The 26,653-nt window shown below is 37.7% G+C and overlaps 1 protein-coding gene across 6 annotated transcripts in view; it reads left to right on the plus strand.

Moving 5' to 3' along the window:
• SBF2 (SET binding factor 2) overlaps nucleotides 1–26,653 on the plus strand; it is a 231,677-nt gene that overhangs the window by 88,505 nt on the left and 116,519 nt on the right. For all 6 annotated transcript variants that reach the window (XM_059473902.1, XM_059473896.1, XM_059473897.1 and 3 more), the window contains 3 exons: nucleotides 10,262–10,399; nucleotides 23,050–23,163; nucleotides 24,769–24,879. In XM_059473902.1, the coding sequence (XP_059329885.1) occupies nucleotides 10,262–10,399; nucleotides 23,050–23,163; nucleotides 24,769–24,879 (363 nt within the window). The remainder of the gene's footprint in view (nucleotides 1–10,261; nucleotides 10,400–23,049; nucleotides 23,164–24,768; nucleotides 24,880–26,653) is intronic.

The following is a 26,653-nucleotide window of genomic DNA, read 5'->3' on the forward strand; positions in this document are numbered from 1 at the left end:
CTCCCCATAAAAAGTTGTGATGCTCTGTTTTAATTGCCATATAGTGGAGATCAGAGCACATGTGTGTTTGGGGTACCAGTTGTTGGTTTCTCTGGGTCTGCACTGAGGGCACTTGAGACAGTAGCTCATGTTTGGACTCAGGTTTATTATTTCTTATCACTAAAACAGTCTCACCACCATGAGTTCGGCAGCTTTTCATTAGAAGGCGCAAAATGGCCAACAATCTCTTGTTACAAGGTCTTTTAAGGCTAAACTATCCAATTAAGAACTGACGCCTGGATTATTTTCCCTTTTAACCCAATAACTGATCCCAGAGAGCTGCAATGCAGACTTTTCTGCCCAATTACAAAATGCCACCCAAACCCATGAAGAAGAAACCCAGGTTGCCATCCTGTGCCCTCCATCTTGCTTCCATCCACAACATGCTAAAAATCCCAAAAGCTGAATTTCTCACCAAGTGCTACACCTCCACTGCTCTCTATAATCTATTTCACACTTTTATGGATTCTAGTCTATCTTGAAGTCTAGGAAGCTTTCTCCATGAATGAGGGTCTAAGTCAGTGCTTCCCTGGGGGTCAGGGCACCCCAGAACAGACAGGGAAATATTCCCAGTGCCCTGGGTTTCCACACATGCAAGCTGCAGTCCCGTGGTGATTGTGCAAAGCTCCAGTTTTACGTGTTGTCCAAACGTGGGGTGCACTGGAGAGCTGCCAGAAGGGAGGAAAAGTGGCTGCCATGAATAGATAGGGACTTAGAAGCACAAACTTCCTCAGTGCCAAACCTCTCTCAAGCTTCATTCTGATGAGTTTTTGAATCTTGTGCTGCAGAAACTGCTAAATTCAGCAAGCCTACCTGGAGGAAATAGTCTCTTGCTCCAAGTAGCTGTTTCCTGCCATGCCAGCTGTGCACATGGAAGCATCTGCAGTGGCACAAAGGCTTCTTGTTTACACTGGGGCCTTTGGCAGACACGCTCTCCTACCACAGCCCTGAGAGATATCCTGTAGTCAGGCCAGCTCTAATGCCCACTCTTGTGTGACAATAATAATTCAGGCCCCAGTGTTGTGGGAAGAGAGGACGAGTATGTCTCATGTTGTTGATCCCAGTTCTCTGCACAGGAAACTGAAACTCAGTGGAAAGCACCAAACTTTTCAGCTGTCTTTTCATGCTACGTATTTGACTGTGTTCCTGGTGAGAATGCTGACAGGAAATACATTCCATATTTTTCTTAATTGGAAGCTGTGGAAATGTAGAATTCAGTAGTAGCAACCAGTGTACAGAACTTCATTGGTGGAGTATGTTCATATTGCAATCCAGTTGTTTGGTATTTTTTATTTTAGCTCCCAGCCCAGTCTTTCACTTATTTAAGATGTTTCTTGGTGGGATTTTTAGTCACATTTAATTTTTCTATGTTTATGCATTTTTCTGTTCCTTTGTAGAAACTCACACCTGCAAAAGGGGAAATCAATTGTGACCTTAAGTGGGAAACAATAATATGAGTCATGTAAGAAGTATTGTTAAATTCCCAAAATACCAGACCAGCAATGTACTCCCTTTCTATAGTTTCCTTTGTTTATTTTTAATTTAACTTTTCCTGGCTGAGTCAAGCTTTTGGTGCAGGGAGCTGCTGTAGCTCTGTGTGTCCTTTGCATGTCTGTGGATGTGAGGCTGATGGAGCAGTGTCAGGTGTGCTGCTGCTGGAATGGCTGCGTGTGACAAGGGGGAGGTTTTAGGAGTGCCCTCCCTTCAGACCTTCCAGCCCTGACATGGCTACAGGGCTCCTGCTGGCCTAGGCCAGTGCTGAACCTTTTAAACTTCCCCAGCTGCATCATGAAGGGATAGATTTCCAAAAGAAATTGGTTATCACTTTGCACTGAGCACTTTTTTTTAGGGAGTTTTAGGTATGTGTTACCCTTTTTGTGGTTTGCTCCACAAGTGTATGTTCCAGTTGAATTTCTGCTATTTTAAAAGCAAATTCTGACATCAAATGAATTTGCCTGTTTCAAGACTTCCTGTTCTGTATTCTGTCCTCTTGAGGCTGTTGGCATCTCTTTTGAATCTCTTAAGTCTATTTTGCTGCAGCAGTCCCAGGCCTTTCGGTGGTTGGGTCTCTGTCAGGTCACATCAATGTTCTCTCCAGTGTACACTGCAGTGCCATGTGCTTACACACACTGCCCCCAACTCCCACGTGCTTTTTTCTGAGTGTGGAGACTTGAACACATCTCTGGCACATTATTCTGAGGAGTTTTAAGATGATGGATACAAAAATCCTAACATCTATTAGCACAAAGCTGCTTTTTTACAATTGCTAGAGAGCAGCAGACTATCTCGAAACTGTAGCATGATATTATCAGTGTGGTTTAATGTCTGATTGTGCAGGTGTGACTGGTAAAAATGAGATAATGAGGACTTTGTGTATTATGGTAGTATTTTATAGAACATTGACCTGGAGTAGTATTAATCATTAACATAAATAAAACTTTATGTTCCTGTAAATTGCTTACTGGGTGCCAGTTGTAATTGTTGAGTGATGTATGCTAATTACCCTGCTTTATTGCTATTTTTTCTTTCTTGGACATTCAACCAATGCAGTAATTGCACATGCTGTTGTGTTTCAAAGCTAGTTTATGGTTTATCTAGCAAATGAATTAGGCAGTCACTGAAGACTGGGAAATGTTTATGGCTGCTGTTATAACAGGGCTACTGCTGCCAAAAGAGAAAAAGAAAGAGGAAAGGAGAGAGAGAAGAGGAGCAAAAGGAGTGCAATAGGCAAGGTTAATATTTCGTGCTTCACTGATAATTGTGCATAAAATGCTCAATTATGTTTTTAAATAGAAACTGTATTTCTAGGCTTGTCTACTTCAGATGACTACTGATCTTTTAAAAGGTCAGGGGTCATTACAATAGGAATAAAACCAAACCTCAAAACAAAAAAGCAAGCAAAAACCCCTTCCCAAATGAATTAACCATTAGTATAATGTCACAATGCATTTTCAAAACCACTCCTGAAAAATGGTTGTGGAAAAGGTTAAGAGGGACACAGATGCTTCTTTATGTACTTTGTGATGAGAATTAAAACACAGGCATTGAATACAAGGAATCAGTTTCTTTGATAGTATTATCTTTTTATAGTCCTTCTTTAAGTATTCTTAATATCAGAAATTCTCCTTTCATACTGTCGTTTTTGTCTATAACAAACACAGTGCACACTAGAACTGTATTATTCTGTATTCACTGAACTGTGACTGAAGTATAAATTGCTAAAGTCATGTCTTACTTGGATTTATTGCTGTGTTGTAGTTGTCTTTTCTGCTTTCATGTTGAACAATTAATTTCCAGACTTCTCTTATTCCTTTGACCTGTGGTACCATGAGCAGCAGTTATTGCTGACCAGCAAGGATTGCCTTGTAAAAGGAATTCTGAAGGCAGGCCCTGGGTTCCTGAATTTTGGGTGCAAGACCCAAGTTTAAATTTATGACTTCTTAACTGTTTGATGAAGTTTAAAATGTATGGTTTGTTTTTTTTTTAAAGTACCTGAAATTCTCTGGTGTAATGTATATGCTTCAGATACTCAATGTATGGATATTTGGGTTTCCATACTGATGTACATCTGAGAATTCCTGGTGGTTGTCCACAGCTATCTGAGATAGCCCAGAGCAGTGTTGGGTTTTGCTCTGGGTGGGTGAGGTAAGGAAAGATTCTGGGTCCAAGGGTCTCAGAGTTTTTAAATTTCCGTAAGATTATCTTGGTAACACTTGGCTGAAATCAACAGGATGGACCACTGTTTAAATAGGTTAAAAAAAGGAAAAAAAGTTGCACAAGCCTGCCAATTCCACATTCTTACTAAATTTCATTAGAATGGAGATGTTGGAAGTTTTTTTTGTGAAGAAAAACCCATTCAATGCCATTATTAATCCTGTACTATTTCTGAAATAAAGGCATTAGCTGGCAGTACTTAGTCATCAATCACCATTTCTGTAGACTAGCCTGGTTTTGTTCAGAAATGGTCAGAAGAGTATTTGACAGCTTTTTGTTGTCGTTGTTTTAAATAAGCCACTGGAATGGCAATACTAAGTGTTCTGAAAACACAAGAAGGAGCTGTTTTCCCAGTGGGTGCAGTTTTCTTTCTAAAAGCCAGTTCAGTTTGTTTTATTTTTTCAGAAGATAAACTAGGAGTACAGTTGCTGCACAAGTGCTGTTCTCCAATTTGAGTTTTCATTATAGCAGCTCATTGAGGAAAGGTGTTTAAATGACACAATGTTATGTTATGAGGTTTTAAAAAGGCAAAGCAATGAACTTGAAACTGATTTTTTTTCCAAGTGCATGTGTAGATGTGCACCCAGAATTATATATTTACTGGTGTATTGGGAAGATTAACTGATGAATTTCAGAAAAATACTTTTCTGTCTTTGACTTTGGAGGATGAATTGACTGTTTTTAATTGAGATGTTCCTGCATATTTTAGGTTTTCTTGCTTTGTGGAACTTTGCTGCAGGGTCTCTGTGACAAGCTAGGGCTGGTTATTGAGCATCACTTTAATGTGCAGCTCCAATGAGAGAATTCCCGGTCTGCCCCTTTATGCAGGATTAGTGCCACTGAGAGATCTTCCAGCAACTTTCAGCCTTAGGAAGATCAAGGATGTGGTTGTGGATCTTTCCTCTGAAAGGAAATGTTGCTTAATGTCTGTTTTTATGTGGCTTTAAGGGTTTGAGTGAGGAGCTGAGGTGGAAATGTCCTCAGCACCTGGGCAGAGAGGGAAGGATTATTCACCTGTAATACATATCATTCACAGCAGCACAGCTCACAGGTGACTCCAGGTGATTATGTAAAGGTTTCTCTTGGAGAATGCTGCATTTCAGTTCCTTCCATGGTAGAAATTTTAAAAAGGCCTTTATTTTTTATTTCTTTAGAGTTTTAGGATTAAAAGCTGTTGCTTTGTTTGTGAGTTTAATTGTTTACAGTTGATCACCAGAACATTATGCAACACTGCAAATGGGCTTTTACCTGGACATAATTTGGATTGTATCTTAAGTGCCCTGGCTTTATTTTAGACCAGGATAAGGACAAATACATGGTTTCTTGGATACAAGGTATTGAAAGGCAGGAAGCTGTTACAAAATTCAGTCTATACTTTGTGTTCTGTTTACATCCAGAGATATCCAAAAGCTCCGGGCGTTTCTTCATATTTACAGCTTCATAACATTGCTTTTTTCATCATGCCAGTGAACATTGTAATTGTTTTGTTTTAAGTAGAGGTATGCATCTGAGAGAGAAAATTCCCTTTGCCAAAATTCCATACATAAGTGAACGGAGAAATGGTGAAATACTCAGCAGCTGGTGCTAGGTCATGCAAGTCCAGATGGAACAAACTTCCTTCACATAATGTCCAGAACATGGTTCTTTATTTTTAGGGAGGTTTGCAGGAAGGATGATGATGATACATGTTAAAAACAAAGCACAGTTACTTGAATAATAAGAGCCTACAGAAGCAGGCTTAATGAAGTGAATCTTTGTGCCCAGAGTGGTTCAAGGGAGAATTCAATGTTTGGTGAAAGAGTTGAATTAGAAAGGAAAGTGGATATCTCTGTCAGATGTTTTAAATTTTAAAATAATTTTGGGACCTTTTAATTCAAGTTTTGTCAATAAATCTCAAGTGCTTTCTATTTTATGTGCATCCTAGATAGCTTTGGATTTTATTTGATGAGGAACAAGTGCACAAATATATTTTGAAGAAAAAAATACATTGTGAGAAGATGTCTTAAATATAATTATTCAAGTGCAGGATTCTGTCACAGAATCTGTCTACTGCTCTGTGTAAACCCTTCCCAAAATACTTTCCAAGGATGACTTGCAAAGAATATTTCATGTTGTAAACTTTCTGAACAAGCTTTTTTTCCCTTTCTCCCTCGGTCATGCCATCAGAGGTGGTGGATTTGTGATGGAAAGCTGAGCAGCTCATTGATACAGCAGACAATGTAAAGTGCAGAGGGAGCAGTCTGTGGCTGCACAGACCCAGCTAGAACATTGGTTTGGGTTTTTGTTGTGGACTGGTTGTGCTCAGGCTGCAAGGCCAGAAGAAAATGATGAATTTCTAATGTGCAGTTCAGCAGCTGGGTCATTTCTGATCAAATTTCTGACATATAGATATAATGGTTTTGCATGGTAAGGATACAAAGGACTGAAATTTTTCTTTTATGAAACTTGAACACTTTAGAATTACTGTTCATTATCATGATATTTAATCTTCATATTTATGGTAACCAACAAGCCTTCTTCCTCCAGTGCTTTAATAGAAACTGTGACAATTTCAACTTTTTCTTCAATTTTTCAACATGCTTTAAAGTGCTCCTTGGGGAAGTTGTCATAGCCTCAAACCACTGGGTGTTCAAGCCCATCTTTGGATAAAGTCCAGCATTTCAATGCCCTTTTTCAAGTGAGGGCACTCAGGAGGATCTGTTTCATGACCTGTCCCTTCCCATTCAGGATGTCCCAGGATTCTGGACACCAAAGCTGTGTACAGTATATCTAGGAGATATGCTGATTTATGCAAATGATTTATTTCAAAAGGGAGGGACAAGACAACCAGTAGCAGTACAGCTCTAGCTCTAGGTTAGAGAGAGGGAACAAATCTGTGAATCAAGCAAGGATGATGTGTTTAGCTTATAAAAATCAGAAGTAAGAAATGTCACTTTTAAACTGATTAATCATGTCTAGACTTTAGCAAGAAGGCTTGTGGTGATGACATACAAATTTTTTGAAGGTAACAAACCCAGTTACACTGGTTTAAAACGCCATGCGTCATTTTAAAATCTGTCTGGTTTCTTGTTTAGTCTGAAGGCATTTGTGGGAAGAACTGAGAGAAAGTTCTTTGCTTCAGTGGGCACCTGCAGTTTCAGACAATGTGTAAAGTGTAATTTCAGCACCTGCACTGTAAGATGTATTGCATATTGTTCAGTGCAATTTCTGCATATCTGCAGCAAATGTTAGAAGGCAATCAGTTCTAACATGGAGTCTGTTGGAAGCACTCGCCCAGCATTAAGGGTTTGTTCTTACAGATTGTGAGTTGGACATTCTGCTTCATTCTTATTTTCACTGCCTTTGATAGGAGTTGTAGTCTGTTTCCAAGAATTCTGGCAAATAAGTGAAACAATATGGAAGGGTGTTGGTTTTTAAACTGTTGGGGTTTTTCTTGTTTACTGGAGAAGCCACATGACCTTTGGCTTATATTCACAATGATGCTTTTGTCTGTTTTGGTGAAGCATCTGGTTTGGTATGGAAACATTTTCTTCTTCTTAGTAGCCAGAGAGTGCTGGTAATCATCCTGGAGGGTAACTTGTATTTATACTGGTTTGGAAAGTTCTTCTCAATGTTGCTTGCATTTCAAATATTGCGCTAATATTTATTACCTTATTTTAAGGAAACTGAGAAACAGTCATTGTTTAATCTCGTGGGGGAGCCTGTTGTCTTTATCCTCCATCTCTTTATTTATAAATTTCTTGTAGTTTATTTGAAAACACAGACTCTCTGTGTAGCCAGTGGATGTACTCTACTTCAGCTGTTTTCCTCAACAATCACTAATTGTTGTTTTCTAGTAAAATGGTTAAATGTAGAATGCATGTTTTGATGCCTGATGAAGGCTGACCTAGGACAGAGGCTAGATGGAATTAAAGAATAAAGTAGGGACTTATTATGAGGCCTCAATGGATCCACCTTGGGCAGCACAAGAGCCCAGCCAGGGCTACACCCAAGATGAACCAAAATGGTCACAAAATGCACAGCCGGTCACGGGGTCTCTCACTTTTATAAGTTCTGGTCCATTTGCATTGGAGTTAATTGTCCAATTACAGCTTTAGCCCATGAAGTCCCATCCTTCTTGTTTTTCTCTCTTCAGTCCACTGTGGTTTATGCCCTTGGATCTGAAATTTGGATCATTTGTCCTTGGTCCCCAGCTAGAGCAGGAATTGTTTTGTCTCCTACTCTGTGAAGAGACCTCACCATCCCCTAATATGAACTACACAGCAAAGTAGTACAGAACCTGAAAAACATAAAAGCTAAAGCCTGAGGCATCATTTTGTGCACCAGATCACTTTGAAATAGGGGAGAACTCTCATCTGTGATATGAGTAGGTTTTAGACATGCATAGATTGAGAGGTTGCTATTGACAGCAGCCTGCCCATATCCAAAGTCTCCGCTGGCAGTTCGAAGTGTAGCTGTAGGGTTTCCCTTTGCATTTCCCAGTTTACAGGGCAGATGTTGGAATAGATTTTATGCAGCAGACCTGCTAATAATGTATTTTCCCAAAAAAGAATTGTTTTCAAACAATACCAAATCGCTTCTGTGCCTTTAGTAGGGCAGGGCTTGGAATAGGCAGAGTGGGGCTTTGTCCAGGAATTCCATACTCTCAAAAATCTGAGATTGTTGTTTCCAGGTGTGAGATGGGCATCACCTGTGAAGCTGAAAGGCAGTGGCACCAGCAAGGAGCTCCTGTCAGAACTGGGAGACTGGGCAGATCTGGAGGAGTGTTTGGATCTTACGAAGCCTGAGCTTCATGAACGGCCTTAATTTGACCGACCTTGTAGGAATAATTTGGTTTTAATGGCATATCATGGAAAAGCTTTATTTATTATTAGGCTCTTGCTCCATTCTTTGCATTTTGGCTCATATTTGTTGAGCAAATAGCAAATCACAGTTTTGGGGGTTATCTTGTTGAACTGTGGATTCCAGGCTTCATTTATTACACAGACACCCCTCAAACTCTGCAATTCATGGAGAACTCTTAATGATTTTTTATTGTCAAACTTTTTAATGATGTTTTTGTTATAATGTCTGTATATATTGGCCATATTACATTATCTTTATAGCAGTCCTGCAAGATTAATAGCAGTATCTTCTTATTTTTAACTGACATGGGATGAAAAACAAAAGGAGATTAAGCCAGTATTATCAAAATCGTGGACTAATACTGGATGCTTAACTTGGAATGACTAGGATGTCTTTCACAGAGTACTTTTTGATGTCCAGAGCAGTTATTCTCAGATGTAGAAGGGAGCACTTAGCACTTCTAAGGATGCAGACTCACAAGTGTTAAGCCGACTATCTAGAATTTGAAGAATGTAACATGAGAAAACTTTGGTTTTGAAGATTTTCCCAGGATCATAAAAGAAACTGCATATCAGAGGCAGAGTTTTAACTGGTGTTCACCTAAGACTACCCAGGTTTTATGGTAGAGGTTCTAAAGATGAATCTGTAGAAAGTGTTTGTTTACAACTTACTCTTCATGCTCTTTCAGTCTTTTAACATCTGTCTAGAGGAATGAAGTAATTCTGGAAACTTGAGATTTTGTCCTATCTGTTTGGTTCCTTTGGTATCTGCATTGTTTAACAATTCTAGGAATTTATTGTGGGTTTTTATTATTGTTACTACTCCTAATACATACAGGGGTTATTGCTTTTTTGTCTAAATTTTAGGTTTATAATTTTGCTATTAGAAATGCACTTGTGATTTTTTTGTGGATGTGATCCTAGCCTTCAGTAAAAGAAAGGAGGGATAAAGGCCATCCCAGGTATCTTCAGCAAACTGATGCCTGAATTTCAGCACACTCTTGCATTAGGGACTATTCATTTAAAAAAGAAAAAAACCCTCACAATTTCCACTTTGCTGTTGAGCTGTAGTTCTGTTTGTTCATGCTGCTTGTGTGTGTAAAATTTCAAATGTTTACAATGAAGTTTACAGAAGTAATCAATAAATAGGTGAAAAATATTTTTCTGTAGTATTCTTTTTAGGAATGAGTATTGAGCTCACTTCCCATTTTGCAAGTAGGTGCAAGGGATATATATCTATGTTTGATTAGATAAATTATTAGTGAAATAAGTGAAGAAATTAAAAATGTAGAGTTGTTTTGAGACACAAGAATTTTAGCTTCAGATTCTAACCTTTTATCCAAATGAAATCTGCTTCATGTGTCAATTTATTCCTGTTATTTCCTGTTCAACACCACAAAGATGCTCTTAAATGCTGACTGTATTTAAAGGAATACATTTTCTTTTTATAGTGTTTATTCTCTCCCTAATGTTTATAGAGCTAAATTTTTCTCAGTCTTACCAAGTTCAAGACATATTGGGTTTTCCCCATTTTCTTCAAATTTTGCAACCCTGCATATGTTCACTTTAAACGAAATGATCCTTGATGATGCAGAAATATTTTTCATATTTCTGACAACAGCAAGTGTCCCTGCTCACCTGTGTGTGTCTGCTTGCTCCCTTAGTTTTGCCAGCCTGGAGGATGGCAGCTCTCCAAGGAGAGGAAGCAGCCAACGTTCTTCGTGGTGGTTCTGACGGACATCGACTCGGAGAGGCACTACTGCTCCTGCCTGACTTTCTATGAAGCAGAGATCAACCTGCAGGTAAGACATTTACAGCAAGGAACAGAAATGCAGGAAGAAGTGCCTATAAACTATGGATCTGTGTCATAGGCAGCAACTTGAGAAAATATTTTGGTGTTCCTGCTAAGGGTGCATTTCTCTGTCCTATAGAATTCCATGTGTTCTTGCAAAAGGTGAGCTCGACGCAGTTTTTTGTGTGTTTGGAGTTTTCATCTGCTATGAAACAAAAAAAAAACCCAGCCAAAACTACGTCATAGAATTTCCTTTTCTCCACCACATTTTTCTTTAAAAATGGGATAAGCAATATGGTGTTGGTTTCATTTCCTTTCGTGTTTGACATAGCATGGATGAGTCTCAGCCTTGTTCTAGGAGAGGGTTTATTAACTTCTGCTCCCTCTGCTGGCCTGCTCTGTCAGAACAGATGTGCACTCCAAAAGGATGCTGGAGCGTGCATCCATATTTCTGTAAGTGCATTTATTGGCAAGATTTTAAAAACTGATGGAATAATTATTCAGTTTTCAGTTGGGTCAGATTGGAGGTGTCAGCTACTTGGCACTGTTTGTTTTTAAACATGTATTTCATTTTTATTTGGCAACCTGTCTTTCAAAAATAGACATTTTGTTTCCCATTTGATGTAAAGTACTTCCCAGAATATCTGCTGTGACTTAATACTTGAAATCTTTAGAATCTAGAACCTAGGGAAAACCTAATCCAATATGTAATTGCAGACTGCCATTGTTATGTTTTGAAATATCTTCTTTCCTACGTGAAAATTAAAAAAATAAGTAAAACCTTGGCACTAAGCATAATGGAATTAGCTGAGATTAAATAAATAGCTGAGTAAAGTAATTACTTGTTCTTTTAGGGAAGAACTGTATCATTATTGATTATTTTAAGAAAATGTTTTTAATAATCCAAGAGCACTATGTTCATTTAATACTGGAGCTGAAAGATTACCCTGTTTGTAGAATAATTGAAAGATGTGTTGTAGTAATAATAATAATGGTGTGTGTTTTCTGGGCACAGTTGGGAGCCAGAGAATAATAGTTATTCTCATTTCTTTAGTGCTGCAGTTTAGTTGGATGTTTTTGTGGACTTTTAGAAGGATTTGAAACCAGAAATGTACCCCAATATTAGATGTACTTTAGTCTTAAGCTTTAGTGTAGATTAGCTGACACATTCCTCTTAAAAATTTCATGTCTGTCATATTTCCTTTATTTTATAAGTAGAGAGTGAAATATTCTATAGTAATTCTTTCCCAGCTGATAAAAATTTACAATGGCTGACTCTTCCTTCACTCTATGTATTTCATAACATAAACTAAATTTAGCAAACTTGTTATTTATTCTGTGGTTTCCAGCAGCTGCTTTTGATTCCCTATCCACATCTTTGAAGTAATGCTCATCACAAAACATCCAGTATTAACTAAAATGTTTTTTTTTTCCCTTACATTGCCTAAGTATTAATACAAAATAACCCAATGTAAAAAACAATAAAAAACTGAGTGCAGCAGGATGTTGGTTCTCATAATGCCATTCCTGGCTGTGTTGTAAAGAATGCATATTTTTCAGATGAACTTGCTGTGGTGAAATTTATTCTATGACTGCATTGTTTATAGCAAAACTTCCTGTTTCTTTCTGAAACCCAAAGAGAATAATTGAACGTGCCCTGTTCCATGGTCATTAGACAAGAATCCAGCACGTGTACAATCTGTAATGAAACCTGAGCTCACACAGCATTGGGCTAGGGCACTACTATTGATTTAACCATTCAGATGCATGCTTAATTAAATAATCTATGAAACATCGTGGCCAGGAACTTGAAATGAAATCTAGACAGTGCTTTGCACAGATAAATACAGATCAGTTTTTCTTTAACTGACAGATATAACTTACTGAGGCAAAAGGAAGTTTAAATTTCAGTAAAAAACCCACAAAACCACTTCTTTCCCAGTAGCCTTCACCAGGTAGACCTTGCTGATACATGAGGCTGGTCAGAATTCCGCCAGAGCAGCAGATGAGATGTTTGACTTGGCAGAATCATCTTCACAAAAAAGAATTAAAAAAAGGAATAAACCACTTGGAAGTTTCTGTGGTTAATTAAACTGGGAATTGAAAACAAACTCATTTCTCAGCCTGTGAATGCTCCAAGAGAACCATCAAACGTTTTTGGAACCTTCTGCATAATAATACAAACCCTTTAGACACAGTTGAGTCTGAGAAGACTCAAGGGAGGACTCAAGTCAAGAAGACTTCTGTTGTTTTGGTTCCCTTCATCCCTGCTTCTGTTGTTTGTTGCAGGATAATTTGTAAATAAATGCTACCAGAAGTGTAAGGAGTTTGTATTCACATGGAATACATAAGTGATACCATGATAACCTAGGGTGCAAGATTAATATAGCAGCTGTACAAACTACACAGTCTACAGGAAAAAGTATCCTCCCTGCTATCTCTGGAACTCTTGGATTCAGTGTGGTCTCTTGGCAGTTGCATGCCATAACAAGGTTTCCAGAGGAAAGCACAGGCTCCAGTAATCAATCAGCTGATGGCCTATTTTCAACTTCTTACCCCTGGCCAGAAAATAGAATGCTGTTTTCTTTGGTGGCATCTCTGAATCATCCTTTGCATTGTTGCAGTTCTGACTGACCTAGAATTTATTACCTGCATGGGTGCTGGTCAGATTGCTTACCAATCAGCTCTCAAAAAAGTGTGATAATATAAAAAAATATTATTGTTAACTTTAGTCTGATTAATTCTCCATATCTGTAGGCACAGGTGAGATGAACACACTCCATTGAACAGGGGAATGGAGCTCCCTTGGTGCTGTGTGATTTCAGGTGACACAGCTTTGCCATGGAGTCCTTCACGAGTTGTTCTGGTTTGGGGTGCTAGTCTCACTTATTTGTCCCAGTAACATTTGCTAAAGCTAAATAAGGATATATTCCTCATCTGGGTTTAAAATGAAGCAGTAGAAAGTTTGACCTTAAGAGCAGAAAAGGTTGGATTGTGGGCAGACACTTCCAGAGGCAGTTCAATTAACAGTGATAGAGCTGCTGTCATTCAGAGGCATCCTGAGCATCTTGCAGGGCAGTTCTGTGTGCAAGGTTCCCCTCCCACCTCAAGTTCCTACATGAGTGTAAACAAATCTGAGCTACTGCTCTGCTTCTTGGTCCTTCCAGCTTCTTGTGTTTCCAGCACGTGCTTGGCTGTATCCACGTTTCTGTCTGGCTTAAGGTGCTGTTTAGAGACTCCAGCAAACAGAGCTGGGGGCCTCATTCACTGCCATGTGCCTGCAGCAATTAGGAGGAGGAGAGTGAGTCAAAATATCTCTGTTTCCCTTCCTCTCACAGTGCCTTCAAAGTTGGCTGTTTTTTTCAGAGGGGCTGGGAGGATGTGGAGGTGTGTGATGTCCCATTGCTGCATTTTGATTGCTTTTGTGGACTTGAAACTTCCTAGGTTTGAAATCCACTTGAAATGTCATTGATTTGGAAAAACCTTGTTCTACCAACCAGAAAAAAAAAGTCTATTAGTTTATTTTTCTGGCAGCTAAAGCAGAAACTGTTGAGCAGCCAAAGTGTGTTCAGAAGAATCATAACCTACATCTACAGAATTCACCCATAAAACTCAGTTTCTCTATGTTTGTAGCTTTATTAATAATTTTTAAAAGTATATATTTGTATACCTATATCTGCATACATTAACATGTTTAGTTCTGTGGGGTGTACACATTTTGCTAAAATGAGGTTCTTATTTCTAACAGCAATTTCTGCATGTTACTACTTGAGGAGACAAGGGCTTGATTTAATACTTTTGACTCAGCAGATACTTGCAGTGACCTCAGTTGTGCTTCTTACCAGTTGCACAGTTGAATTTATATTAACAATGTTTGGAAGAGCACCACAGATAGAATCTTTCTTAAAAAATGTTGACTCAGACAATTTAGGAACATAATGGTCAATTTGTACATTGCTTTGCACTTGGAAAGAAATTTGCCCTCTCTTCCCAACCCCACCATCAACAAATTAGAGGATGATTTATGCCAGCAATTGAGCCTGTGCAACTGCATTTCTTGCATTGCAGAAAATCTACTCAGTGAGATCAGCACAACACCCCAAACATTTGTTTATAACAATCTTATTACAAGATTGGCTTGTGCTTGTGTGTTCTCTCAAGTGTGTGTGTGTTTGTGTTAAAATATTGCAATCACAAATATAGGATTAAATCTATTGCTCTGGAAAATTGGCATAAGTAATAATTCACAGCTCTCCTGTTTCCTGCCATTCACATTCTCTTCCTCTCTCTGCCCTCCCCTGCAAAAGGAGGAAAAAGAACTTGTAAAAATCCCAAACCATAAAATGGCAGATTCACAACATTCATAGATATTTCCTGAGTCAAGGGAAAAACTGCCAACAAAATGATTGTGCTTCAAAAAGTTGTGATTTTTCAGCTTGGACTGGAGCTTTGGTGATCCTGCTGTGCTCAGGCAGGAGCTGCTCAATGAGTCACTGATGTTTTACCAGGGACTGAGAACACTCAGTTCAGTTGTACCTGTTTTGTGTGGGAAATCTGACCCCCCCTTTGGATATTAAATTAGTATGTTCTTCCTAAAATGAAGTTTAATAATTTTTTGTTAGTATTCCAAATGCTGAATTTATTCTGAAAGTTTCTTCATATAGTCAATGCCCCAAAGCACATTTTGGGTAAAAAGCACCCCAATTTTAAGAGCAATGTTTAGTATGTTGTATCATCATCTTTCTGAATCTACTGAAAAATGACTGTTGTGACATTGTATGGAGATTTAAGTAGTGCCTTATTTCCTTTCTGGTCTGGTGTAAAGGCCAGATTGCAGATAATTTTCTATATAAGAAACAGACTTGTATTTTAATGTCCTTTTATACATTTAAGATAACCATCAGAACTTAAGATGAGAATAGTTGTACAGAGGAAATCATATTTCCATCTTAATAACTCTGGCAATAATTTCTCCTGCCCCGTTCATCCCCTGGCTCGTGCATTTGCACACACATCCCCAAGCTGAACTCGTGCTTTTGCAGGGTACAAAAACTTGCGTTGGGTAAAGGTCACCTTGTCCTCTTAACTCCTGTGTTGTTGAACAGAGGCCCCAAGTTCAGCTCACAGACAAGGAGATGCTATCTTTTCAGCAGAGGCATTTCTTTGTCAGTAGAGATCAGATTCAGCTGACTTTCAAACAGTAGTGTAATACTAATTCAGCACTTCACTGGAAGTCCTTCAATGCATTTCCCCATATGCAGTTCAAAGGGATTAGTTGTTTTAATTAACCAAAACAATCTGTGTTTGTAAAATTTTGCCTTGGTATATGTCTATATATGCTGTTCTATATTATTTATCAAAAACATTACAGTGAGTTCAAATAGGGCATGAATTACAGCATTCTTAGATTTGAGTTTTGCCTTTTGTTCTGCGTGTATTTCATAGGTGTCTGCAGTTTTCTCACCTTAGTTTAGGGGTGTGTGTGAATTCATGAATCAGGTGAGCTGCCTTTGGGAAAATTCAGAAAGTTTTAGTAAATTTGAAGCTTTGGAATGATGTTTGCTTCTGCATAATTCTTGCTGAGGACCTGGTGCTGCAGTTCTTTGCTACTCCTCAGGGGTAAGGTTAACACAGTAAAAGCAGTTATTAATGCTATCGATTATTGACATTCCAGCAGGGCAACTCAGTGGCATCATCTTGGACTTCCCAGATCCTTTGGAGCTTGCACATCCTATTTCAGAGAGACACTTTGGCTGGAAAGCTGCACTGAGATGTGCAAAGTGTGGGTGTGAGGTTACTTTGGTTCCAGAGTGCTTTCAGTGGTTTTGTGTGATAATCCATATCAACACCTTCTGGAGATTTTCAAAGTGAGGGTATTAAATGGCAAACATCTAATAGATGGTGGTGGTGTCAATTTTGTGTAATGCTGGAAGGTGCATTGCAAACCCTTTCCTATCACATTTGTACTCTGAAGTGTCAGTAGTACACAGGGAGTGAGCCAGCTGACCTGTCATAAAACCTTGAGATTACTCTATTTGATAAGTTTATGATCTTCAAGTAATTTTCTGTCTTTGATCCTTATCTTTTTTTAGTTGATAGGCTCCTTACTGTGCATTACTACATTGTATTATCCCCATTTTGAAATAATTAAATCAAGATAATGGCTTTTATGCTGGTTTAATTTTTTCCAGGATAGGTTTAGCTGCAGTGGTATGGTTCTGTGCACACGGCAAACCACAAAGCAGATCTGTTCACCTGTGGTTTTAGCTCAGTACAGCACATTGCAGGCAGGCTGCAGATTTGACTTCTGGCTGCAGGCAGCTTAGTTTATTTTAACTTTCCTACATGTGTTAGAATTTATTGGATACATGCATTTATATACTCTGACAAGTAAATAAAATTAATTGATGCTGAATGTTTTTTGGCCTTTGATTGTTAGTAAAGCAGCTAGGGCTGTGTTTGGCTGCAAATAAGACAAACAGAGACCAAGTCACATAAGGAGAAAGGGATCTGTCCCAAATGAGTAATTGGCATAAGATTACTAAAGTAAACTCCAAATAATTTTTCCTAAAATAAGAAATTGAACATGGTCTCTTAATCTTTGCTGGGCAGTTAGTAGAAAAACAACAGGCTTGGTGAACTTGGCATAATTTCAATGCAGAATTTTGCATAGGGCAAACTGGTTTTGACATAGTGAAGTACTAGAGAGCAAGTTTTGGAATGAGAGAAATTTGTTCTCTTTCGAAGGGTGAACACATTATTAAAGCACAACTCTAACTTCAGTTTCTGCTCACATTTGATTTCCTTTGAGTTTCAAATAATGTCTGCCAGCTTCCTTCCACCCTCAGAATAGCACAGCTACCTCTAAAGCCTCGTGTTTCTTCTAACTTTTCTATTAGTACCTCAGTTTAAATTGCTTTTCCTCCCTCTGACATGAAGATAAGCCTAATTTTTCTCTGCTCAACATGGATCAGAACTAGCATTCCAGATTCTGAAGACTAGGGTGAAAACATAGGAGAAGGGTGGCTGTGGTTCATGTGTGCTGTAATTCAGCTGCATGTTGATGGAGCAAATGATAATGCTGCACAAATGATAAGCAGGGAGAATTTTTTTTGACCATATTGGTAGGTCCTTTTCATCTTTCATAATTGACTTTGGTTCCTAATGTTGATTTTGGCTAGATAGCTATCTTTAAGTTAAATGTCAATATTTAGAAACAGAAACGACATCTTAAAATAATGTGATTGTTGTGGCAAAATCAGGTTTATAAAAGTTCAAGAGGAAACCTTAAAGTTTGAAGGCTAGGTCATGGCAATTACTATCTCTGTTTAATAAAAGAATATAAGGTTAATATGAGTAAAGTTGGTTTTAAAACTCCATTTGTTTTTTGGCTGCCCCATCTGTTGCCTTTAAAGGAGCTGCAGTTTCTCACTGAAGTAGCACAAAATCAGTCACCTTTTTCTTCTGGAAGTTTTAACAGTTTTTTTAAGCAGAAATTGAGACTTGCATGAGAATGTCTGGTTTTGTCCTGATTTACCCCATGCAACATTGAAACCCTTCCAGTGTCAGCCAGATGTGGCTCACAGGAAATGCAATTTCATGGAAGTGAGTGGGAAGCACAGAGATTTCAGAGTCCATTGCCACTCAATGGAAAACTTGGAGTGTAAGCTCAGCCTTGATCAGGTAACCCACAAATGTGTTAACATACACATAAATGTACATGAAATAAAAATAATTAGTGGCTGTGAGTACCTATTTTCTTGTTACATGCAGGATGCAGCTATTTATTAATATTTATTATATTTAATTTATTTAATATACATTTTGCTGTAAAGTATTTTGCTCTTGATCAACTCCCATTTATTTGAGGGAAATATGCAATATTTTATTATCATAATTACCTTTTGTTTAATACTTTTTTTTTCTAATACTAAGCTTTCAAACTCTTCTCTCGTTACTTGATAAAATGCTGCAAACTTTTTCACTTTACACTGCTCAGCTTTACACTTTTTTATAGATGTAGAGGGATTTTTAGAGCAAAAGGACACTGATTAAACAAAGCAATACCTGACTTAATATAAGGTATATAAACCCCACAATATTCAATTTTAACTACAATGATTGAGAAGGTATTAAAGCTTTTTCTAGGATCTGGGACATCATGCCTGATCTGCTGGTGACTGCAGTTGTCAGTTAACTTCCTCATTAAAAAAATGTTTGAATACTAAAACTGAATTTGTCTAGTTTGGGCTTGATGCCATGTACATCCCTTGGCTAACCTGAGGAACAAATTGTTTTCAGAAAACAAGGAAACAAACAAATAGCAGAGTGATGATGAAGAGTGGTTATCACAGTTAATTTTTCTAAACTGTTGGTTATCAGTCAGGGATCAAAGCTGCTTTAATGCATTTATTAATTCAGCTGCTTTATAGAACAAGTTCATAAACTATGGAGTGATGCTGTAAGTTCAACTGTTTGGTTATTGCATATTTTAATATACCCCTTCACTTGAGGTCACAAATATGTTCAGGGGCTGCTTCTCCTATAAAAGAAGAAAGGCCAACAATTGCAATGCATACGCTCTCAAGTTCTGTGCTCTCATTTTTGTAATAACCTGTGAAACTGATTGTTGTGTCGTTATGGGAATTTTATGTATGTATATATATCTATATTTATTTATTTATTTATATACATGCATATATTTTAGTGTAGATGTGGATGTGAACATTTGTTAAAATAGAAGAAAACATTTGAGTTTAAATATGTGAATTGCTGTGCTTTTAGTGTACTGAGCACACACACAGACATATTTTGGCCAGTCTTTTAAGAGACCACTTTATGGCTATAGCAGCCAAGGTAAGCAGAATGAAATTGCATCCTGTGACATTTAAAAGAGGTTTCACCATTTTCTGAGTTTGTTTATAAAATATTATTAATATAATTAAAAAACAAACAGAAAAAGAGATGGGAAGAAAAAACCCAGCAAGTAAATAAATCAAACATTTTGTTGTAAAACCAGGTAAGATTTTTCTGTTCAAACTTATGACATATCTTCAACCATGTTCAACCTATATAAGAAATAATTGCTTGTTTAATTGTATTTCATTTTTTCCAAGGATTTAATATTGGTTTTAGTTTTAAAACTGGCTATCTTAATTTTTCCTATACATTCTTTTGATCTCGTGTGACATAAATGTTAACATTCAATACTGTCATGTTGCCTGTAAGTTTTTGTGATAGTTTGTAACATTCAGGAAATTTTTTGGGAAAACTTCTCTAAGGAGATATGTCAGCCATAGTTTACAGATCTCTGCATTATATTCTTCTTTTAACTTTAGAAACCATGTCAGGGTGCAGAAGAAAAGAGGATTCTGGGTGTGACAGGCAGGGAACAGGACCCTGATGGGCTTTGGCTTTAAGTGCAAAAGACTGAGTGTTTTAAGCATGGTGAAATTGTGTATAACCACAGCTCGTGCAGTTCTTTGATTCAGTTAGATCTGCCTTAGTTACCTATTCTGTAGTTTATGGAAAAGTTTTTTTCAGGACTTTATTAATTGGATGGTAAAAAGACAAATTATTAATTTGCCTTCTCAAGGCACAGGTATTTCTGGATTAGATTTTAGATGTTTATCACCTGTTAAACTAAATGGATTGTTAAGGATCTGAAACATTGGTTTGCTCTCTAGTGGTACTATTTTCTAAATTCAGCTGTTCTCAAAGTTTGCTTATTTCAAATAAATATAAAGAGAAAAATGGAAGGACAAAAAAAAAAGGAATATTTTTCAGTATTAATTAACCAAGGCAAATTCAGGGGAGGGCAGTAGGGCTGGGAAGGGTCTGGAGCCCAGGTCTGATGAGGAGCTGCAGGGGCAGTTGGGGGTGTTCAGCCTGGGGAGAAGGAGGCTCAGAGGGGACTTGACCACCCTACAGCTCCATGGAAGGTGCTTGGGGAAGCCAGGCGGGGATCAGTCTCTTCTCTCAGGCAGTGAGTGCCAGGATGAGAGGACACACCTCGAGGGGAGGTGCAGGTTGGACATCAGGAGGAATTTCTTCACAGAAAGGGTGATCAGACTCTGGAATGGGCTGCCCAGGGAGGTGCTGCTGTCACCATCCCTGGAGATGCTCCAGAATATGCTGTGCATGGCACTCAGTGCTGTGTAATTGGCAGGGTGGTATTCACTCAGAGGCTGAACTCGCTCATCTCAGAGATCTTTTCCAACCCAAATGATTCTGTGGCTCTATGATTCTGTAATTTAAATTCATCTTTCAATCTATGTATCCTTAGCAAGCTTACCATACCATCCATTTATTCTTAGGTAAGTTGTAAACTGAATGCGGCACATATAAAATAAAAATTTATTGTAAAAAGACCCCAACATAACAAACTCTTTCATTTTGTTATTTTTTATTGGACAGTATTTTTTCCTTAGGTGGAAAAAGGGATAAAGAAAGATGAAATGTGTGTGTGTCTGAACAGAAGTGTAAATACAATCACATTTGTGGCTTTAGTGCTCTGTAATTACTTTTGGTACAGAATGCTTATGTTGTTAATACTTTGCTTGAGAAGTAGGTTAAAAGTCATGTGTTTGAAATGATTATCTACTTAGTCTAGTGACTCCTAATAATGTGCCTGTGTGCCTGTCAGAATGTTGAGCTGGGTAAGAAGCACAGCAGTCACATTGCATTTTTCTGTAAATCTTTAGTGAAGTAGGAGAGAGCAGTTGAAGAGTATAAATGCTTTATCAATCAATATTGTGCTGCTGATGTGCCCCAAAAGCTTTACATCTTAATTTTGAATTAATTCAAGACTTGGTCTGAAGTTGTCAGATTTTATTAGAAAGGTCTTGCATGGAAAGCTCCTCCCTGCCTGAGCACCCTGAGGTTTCATTATCTCAGTACCATGGAATATGGAGGAGCTTCCATGTTCCCTTGCCTTGAGGAATGTGGAATGTGTTTTAATTTCATTTTTCCTAATGTAAAAGCCCACAATTTGTCAGATATCCAGAAACTGTTGTCTTTATGCCTGGAACTCATACTTGCTCTTTAGAATGGTTGATACAGTAAACTTCTGCTGATAATTAAAAAATCTGGGGATTTTGGGGGCAGAGGGAGGGAACTGTAATTCCTGTAAAAGCTCTCCCTGTCAGGATTAAAATGGGTGAAAATAAATGAACCTGAGTGGGATGTGTGACTGTTGAGTTACTGTGTTTCTTTTTTATTTGTGAAATTTGTGAATCACAATTTTATCTTAGAAATGAAGTGCAGACTCAACCAAGAACATACAATGCAAATGCATTGCTTGATATTTAGGTAAAATTCAATGTACAAAGCCAAGCGTTTGCCCATATGTGTATGTGTACTGTTGAACTGGTTTTATTTTGGTATGAAAGTATTATACTGTATTAACCAAGGTATTCTGATTAAAACCCAAGTACTCACTTTTTATATCATTTTAACTTGAATTCTGAATTGTGGGTTAGCATTTCTGTACATTCTGAATTGAAGTTGTGAAATAAAGCTCATGAGTTTGTAGCATTCCTGGCATTTAAGAGCATTTTTATCAGATTTCGTCCATTTAGGAGAAATGTTGGATTTTTTTTTAAGGAACTGAAATGATGAGTAGTAATGTGACAGAAATAGAAGGCAGATTTTTCATGTTGTCATATGAAAATGGACAAAATTTTTCTCGTGTTCCTAATTAAGATAATGGAGTGATTTTTGCTTGGAAGAATGCTTGGTCAGAAGAACAAATAAAAGAAATTTGGTGGGTGGTGCAAGGTTGGAGAGAATTACATCCAGAAATTGGAAAGCAAGGACATTCTGTCATCTGAAAACTTGAATTGTCAAAGAATGTATGGAATTTTAGAAATGAAAATATTTAGTGACATCTTCAGTTTTGGCTATGAATAATAATAAACTGTTTGTGATTGAATAAGTTCTGGCAAGAAGGTTATAGCCACTTGCACAATATCATGAGCAACTGCAAATTTATCTGCACTGTGCTGTTCTCTCTCTTTTTTTTTTTTTTGTAACCTTAATGGTTCCTAAGTGTGAGCGATTTTTTTGAGAAATCTGAGCCAGTTTTCTGGTGAAGAAATATCTTTAAATTCCAAATTCTCTAGGTCAAGCTGGAGATGACATTACAGATAATTTCAGCTGTAATGTTAATGGGAATTCTGTAAGAACTTGAATTATATTAATATGAGGAGGACAGCCATTCTTTTGTGAAATGCATGATCTCTATATTTGGAGAGATTGCAGATCAGCCACACTTTGATGTGGAAGGATCTTGTTCTATCATCCACTTCACCATCTAAAATGTGCCACAGGGAGTATTTAATGTGGAACTGTGTCCTGTTAAACTGTTGTTTAAGAGAACTTTATTTTAGGTACATTGTGTTTTTTAGGTAAATTGTGGGGGGTTTTTAGGTAAATTTTTATTTTAGGTAAATTGAGTTTTAATAAACTGAATTACATCGAGAACCTTCAGGGAGTTGGGGCAACCATTGGAGTGTGCTCCTGTTACCTGATTTTGTTTCCAGTTTCAAATAATGCAGTACTTTTCTGAAGCTCTGAGAAATGCTAACTTCTGGTAAAAATGCTAACATTGTGGTTTGAGTTTTCTTCCTCCTTATTAATTGAAGTGTTTCTGTTTTCAAGGGAACAAAAGAAATTGAAGGTGAAGAGGAGTCTGGTTTAATTCAGCCTGCAGAAGTATTTGCTCCTAAAAGTCTGGTGCTGGTGTCCAGATTGGATTATCCAGAAATTTTCAGGGTAAAGAACTTGCAATTGCTATTTACAATATATCAGAAAAAAAATCTGGTTTTAAATGAGTAACAATGACAGCACTTTTGATGAAACAGATCTCACTCAGGATTGATCTGGGAATTTAAAAGCAAAAGTAGCTTTAGATTGAACTAGATAAAATTCAACATCTGTGACAGTAAATAGCCCCTATAGGTTCAAGTAGTGCCTTTTTACCCTCCAAGCATTTTTAAAACTGCACAGAAGGAGTAGTAGAGATTTTTTTGGGCTCAGTGACTCTCTAATGAGAGGAGTTACTAGGACAAAAGCAGACAATATTTGACTAACTATATAATGGTAAATTAACAGTGAAAATCTAGCTCTCCTCCCTATATAATTGTAAATTAACAGTGAAAATCTAGCTCTCCTCCATATATAAAGCAAAATGTCCAAGCCTCTTCCAGACCAAATTAAAATGCATGACCAAGATTTAGGACCTTGGATTACTTTCAGCTGGTGAAATATGACTTATCTGGGATAAATGAAAAGCTTAAATTTCTCCTAAGCTAATGCATATGAACAGAAACAAATAAAGTTCAGTTTACAGATGAAGGGAGGAAATCATTCAGCAGTTGTCTGTAGACATTAAGGATGACTGCACCATGGGAGATTAAAAGTCCTCGGAGCCAGGATCTTGTCTCTCACAGTGGCCCATGGCAAGTGCAAAGCAAAGGGGGTAAGAATAGAGCAGGCTGTAGAAATAATTCCATAAAATGCTTTCCTCATTCAATGTGAATAATAGTTAAATGACATCCTGAACCAGAGGTGTTGTTCCTGTGGATTTTTCAGTAATTAGTTCACTTTCTTAACATTCATATTTTACAACAACCCATGGCACAGAGTTTCACTGTTTAACTATGTGTGATATGAAAAGTTACTGTTGGAATTGTTTCTGAGTAGAGAACTACTAAAATATTTGCTGATAATCAAAGTTACAACAGTGAAAAGGCAAAAGATGCTGTGGAGGAGTTATTTCCTTTTGTCCAAAGGCTTCTTAGAGTGTCACGTTGATCTGGATTGAATTATTAGTAAAAATGCTAAAGCTGTATCTGTGATTTCTCAATCAAAATTTGATCCACTAATAAAGTATGTTGAAATATTAATGTAATATTAATATAAATGTATTTACATTGATATAACAAAATTAGGGATGTAAGTTAGATAACATATGGAATTGTTAGTGGTTTATACTAGTCTTAAAATGAGCCTCAGAAGCTCATTGATTAATCAGTGTTATACCCTGGAAACCAGTCAGGTTTTAGTCCATTAGAGTTCAAAGCACAGATGAAGCTGTGTTGATTTTTATATTTTTTAACAGTAACTTATAATAAACTTATAACAAACAAAGCAAAAACGTTATACCTAGAATTTCTTTTAAAAAACCATACATCCCTTGCAAGTAGCCAAGCTAATTTTTAAAAATGAATTATTACCTCTGTGGCAAATTACTTTTGTTGGAGGTTACTTCACTGCACTAGTAACTATTAAGAACTTATTTTTTTGAAGATGATATACATAGATCTTTGAATAATTTGACCTATATTGCAGTCTGATATATTTTGTCAACCTTTCCAGGCTTGCCTTGGTTTGATCTACACCGTGTATGTGGACAGCCTGAATGTGTCACTGGAGACTCTCATTGCAAATCTCTGTTCATGCCTTGTCCCTGCTTCTGGAGGGTCTCAGGTAAGTGGGGAGGGGGGCTAGGGGGGAAAAGGGTATTTTTCCAGTTAATTTAATTTATGAAGAAAACAAAAAATAAATTCTTGAGATATTTTTGAAGAAAAAAAGATCATAGTTCAGCTGAGTGCTTTCCCTGTGGCCTGTGAGCGCTTTCCCTGTGGCCTGTCTTCTAAAGACAGCAAAAATTCCATTCCAGGATAAGGTCAAAGGGTTAATTTTGTCACTGAGTTGGCTTTTACAGGGCACATTAACAAATTAAGCAGTTTGTATAAGTTTAGTTTTTAAATAATAAAGTGTTCAAGAATATTTTTGCTTGCTACAGAAATTTTTTTAAAGGCATTTTTTTTTTACCATTTTCTGACATAAGCTTCATATCTGTTCATTTATGCCTGTTTGTTCCTTGATGGAATTTAGGATTCCACTGTCATTTCTTTGATAACTCATTTTAATTTCTATTTTCATGATTTGTTTTTGAAATGGTAAAAAGTAACTCAAGTGGGGTTTCCTCAGAGGAATTAAATATTGCAAATTGCCCATGTTTTCAAAAATTAAAGTTTTCTAGCTAGCAGACTTCTTTCTAATTTTCACTTGTGCTTTCTGTGAGCAGAAAGTCAGGTTTGTTTCTTGATTTACTTTTTATAAAATATTCCTGTACATTTGTGAGGTTTTGGTAAGCCAGTTGAGTCTTCTGTGTTTGTTTTTTGCTTTATGCTGTGACCCTGATGGGAAATTATGGTCCTTACTATGAAACATACCAGAAAACTATATGTGCAGATGGCAGCATTTTAAAGTCAATTACATACACAACTTCCCCCTCAACCTACGGGGTTTTCAACCCTCCTGAAATCCTATAACTTCCTAATTCTGTTCTGGTTTTGCCCTGTCCCTGGCTGCTGTGGGACTGCTCTTGGTGCAGGAAGAGTCAGGGTGTCCTGTCAGCTCAGTCAGGCTCTGCCTTGCTGCTCTCCAGGCTGCCACCTCTGCTTTTTCTGTCCTTATTTTTGGTTTTGAAGGGGTGTAATCAGATTTTAACTCCTCATCAGAAACCCTCTTTTCCAGTGGTATTCGAGCCTCTTATTTTTGGTTTTGGTGATCCACTTAAACTTCTGGCTGTGCTTCTGTCCTCACTTTTTTCTCCCTGTCCAGGAATGCAGCTTTTCTCTGTGGCTTTGCTCTGTTAGAAGGGGAAGGAAAAGTCTTGCTGCTGTGGTTGTTCTTCCTTCTGCTTTCTCTCTTCTAGTAAAATGCTCACTCATTTCCAACTAAAATTTGCTACTGTCAAACTATCATTTAAATCAGAAATTAAGTGTTTCTGCTTTTTAAAGCTTTATGCTTGCAGGACTGAAGGTGAATTATAGTGAATTATATCTTTTAGGGTGGGAACAGTCTTGCAGCATTTATTTCCAGAAACAATCAGCTGTGAAATGGGTTACTGACCTGCACCCAGGCCTGCTGCTGCAGTGCTGGGCAGAGCATCTCTGCTACAGCTCAGGGACTTGTTTGGGTTTGCTGGGGAGATTTTTAAATACCTGCTGTGCGGCAGGCAGAGCTTGCTGCCTTCCTACATTCCCCACCTTTGCTGCCATACAGAGTGAAGATTTACACACAGAAATGCCCCCAGCCCATGGGAGTCTGGTGAGAGGGAGCTGCTTGGCATCACTCACTGCCTGAGTGCCATGTGGGTTTGCTCACAGCAAAGTGAGGGTGTTTTGCAATTGCAGAGCTGTTTGGGATGTGATACTCAAGTGCACTCCTTTCCCTCCCATTTCCTGCCTCC

This window comes from Ammospiza nelsoni, chromosome 6, assembly GCF_027579445.1.
Source record: "Ammospiza nelsoni isolate bAmmNel1 chromosome 6, bAmmNel1.pri, whole genome shotgun sequence".
Lineage (NCBI taxonomy): Eukaryota > Metazoa > Chordata > Aves > Passeriformes > Passerellidae > Ammospiza > Ammospiza nelsoni.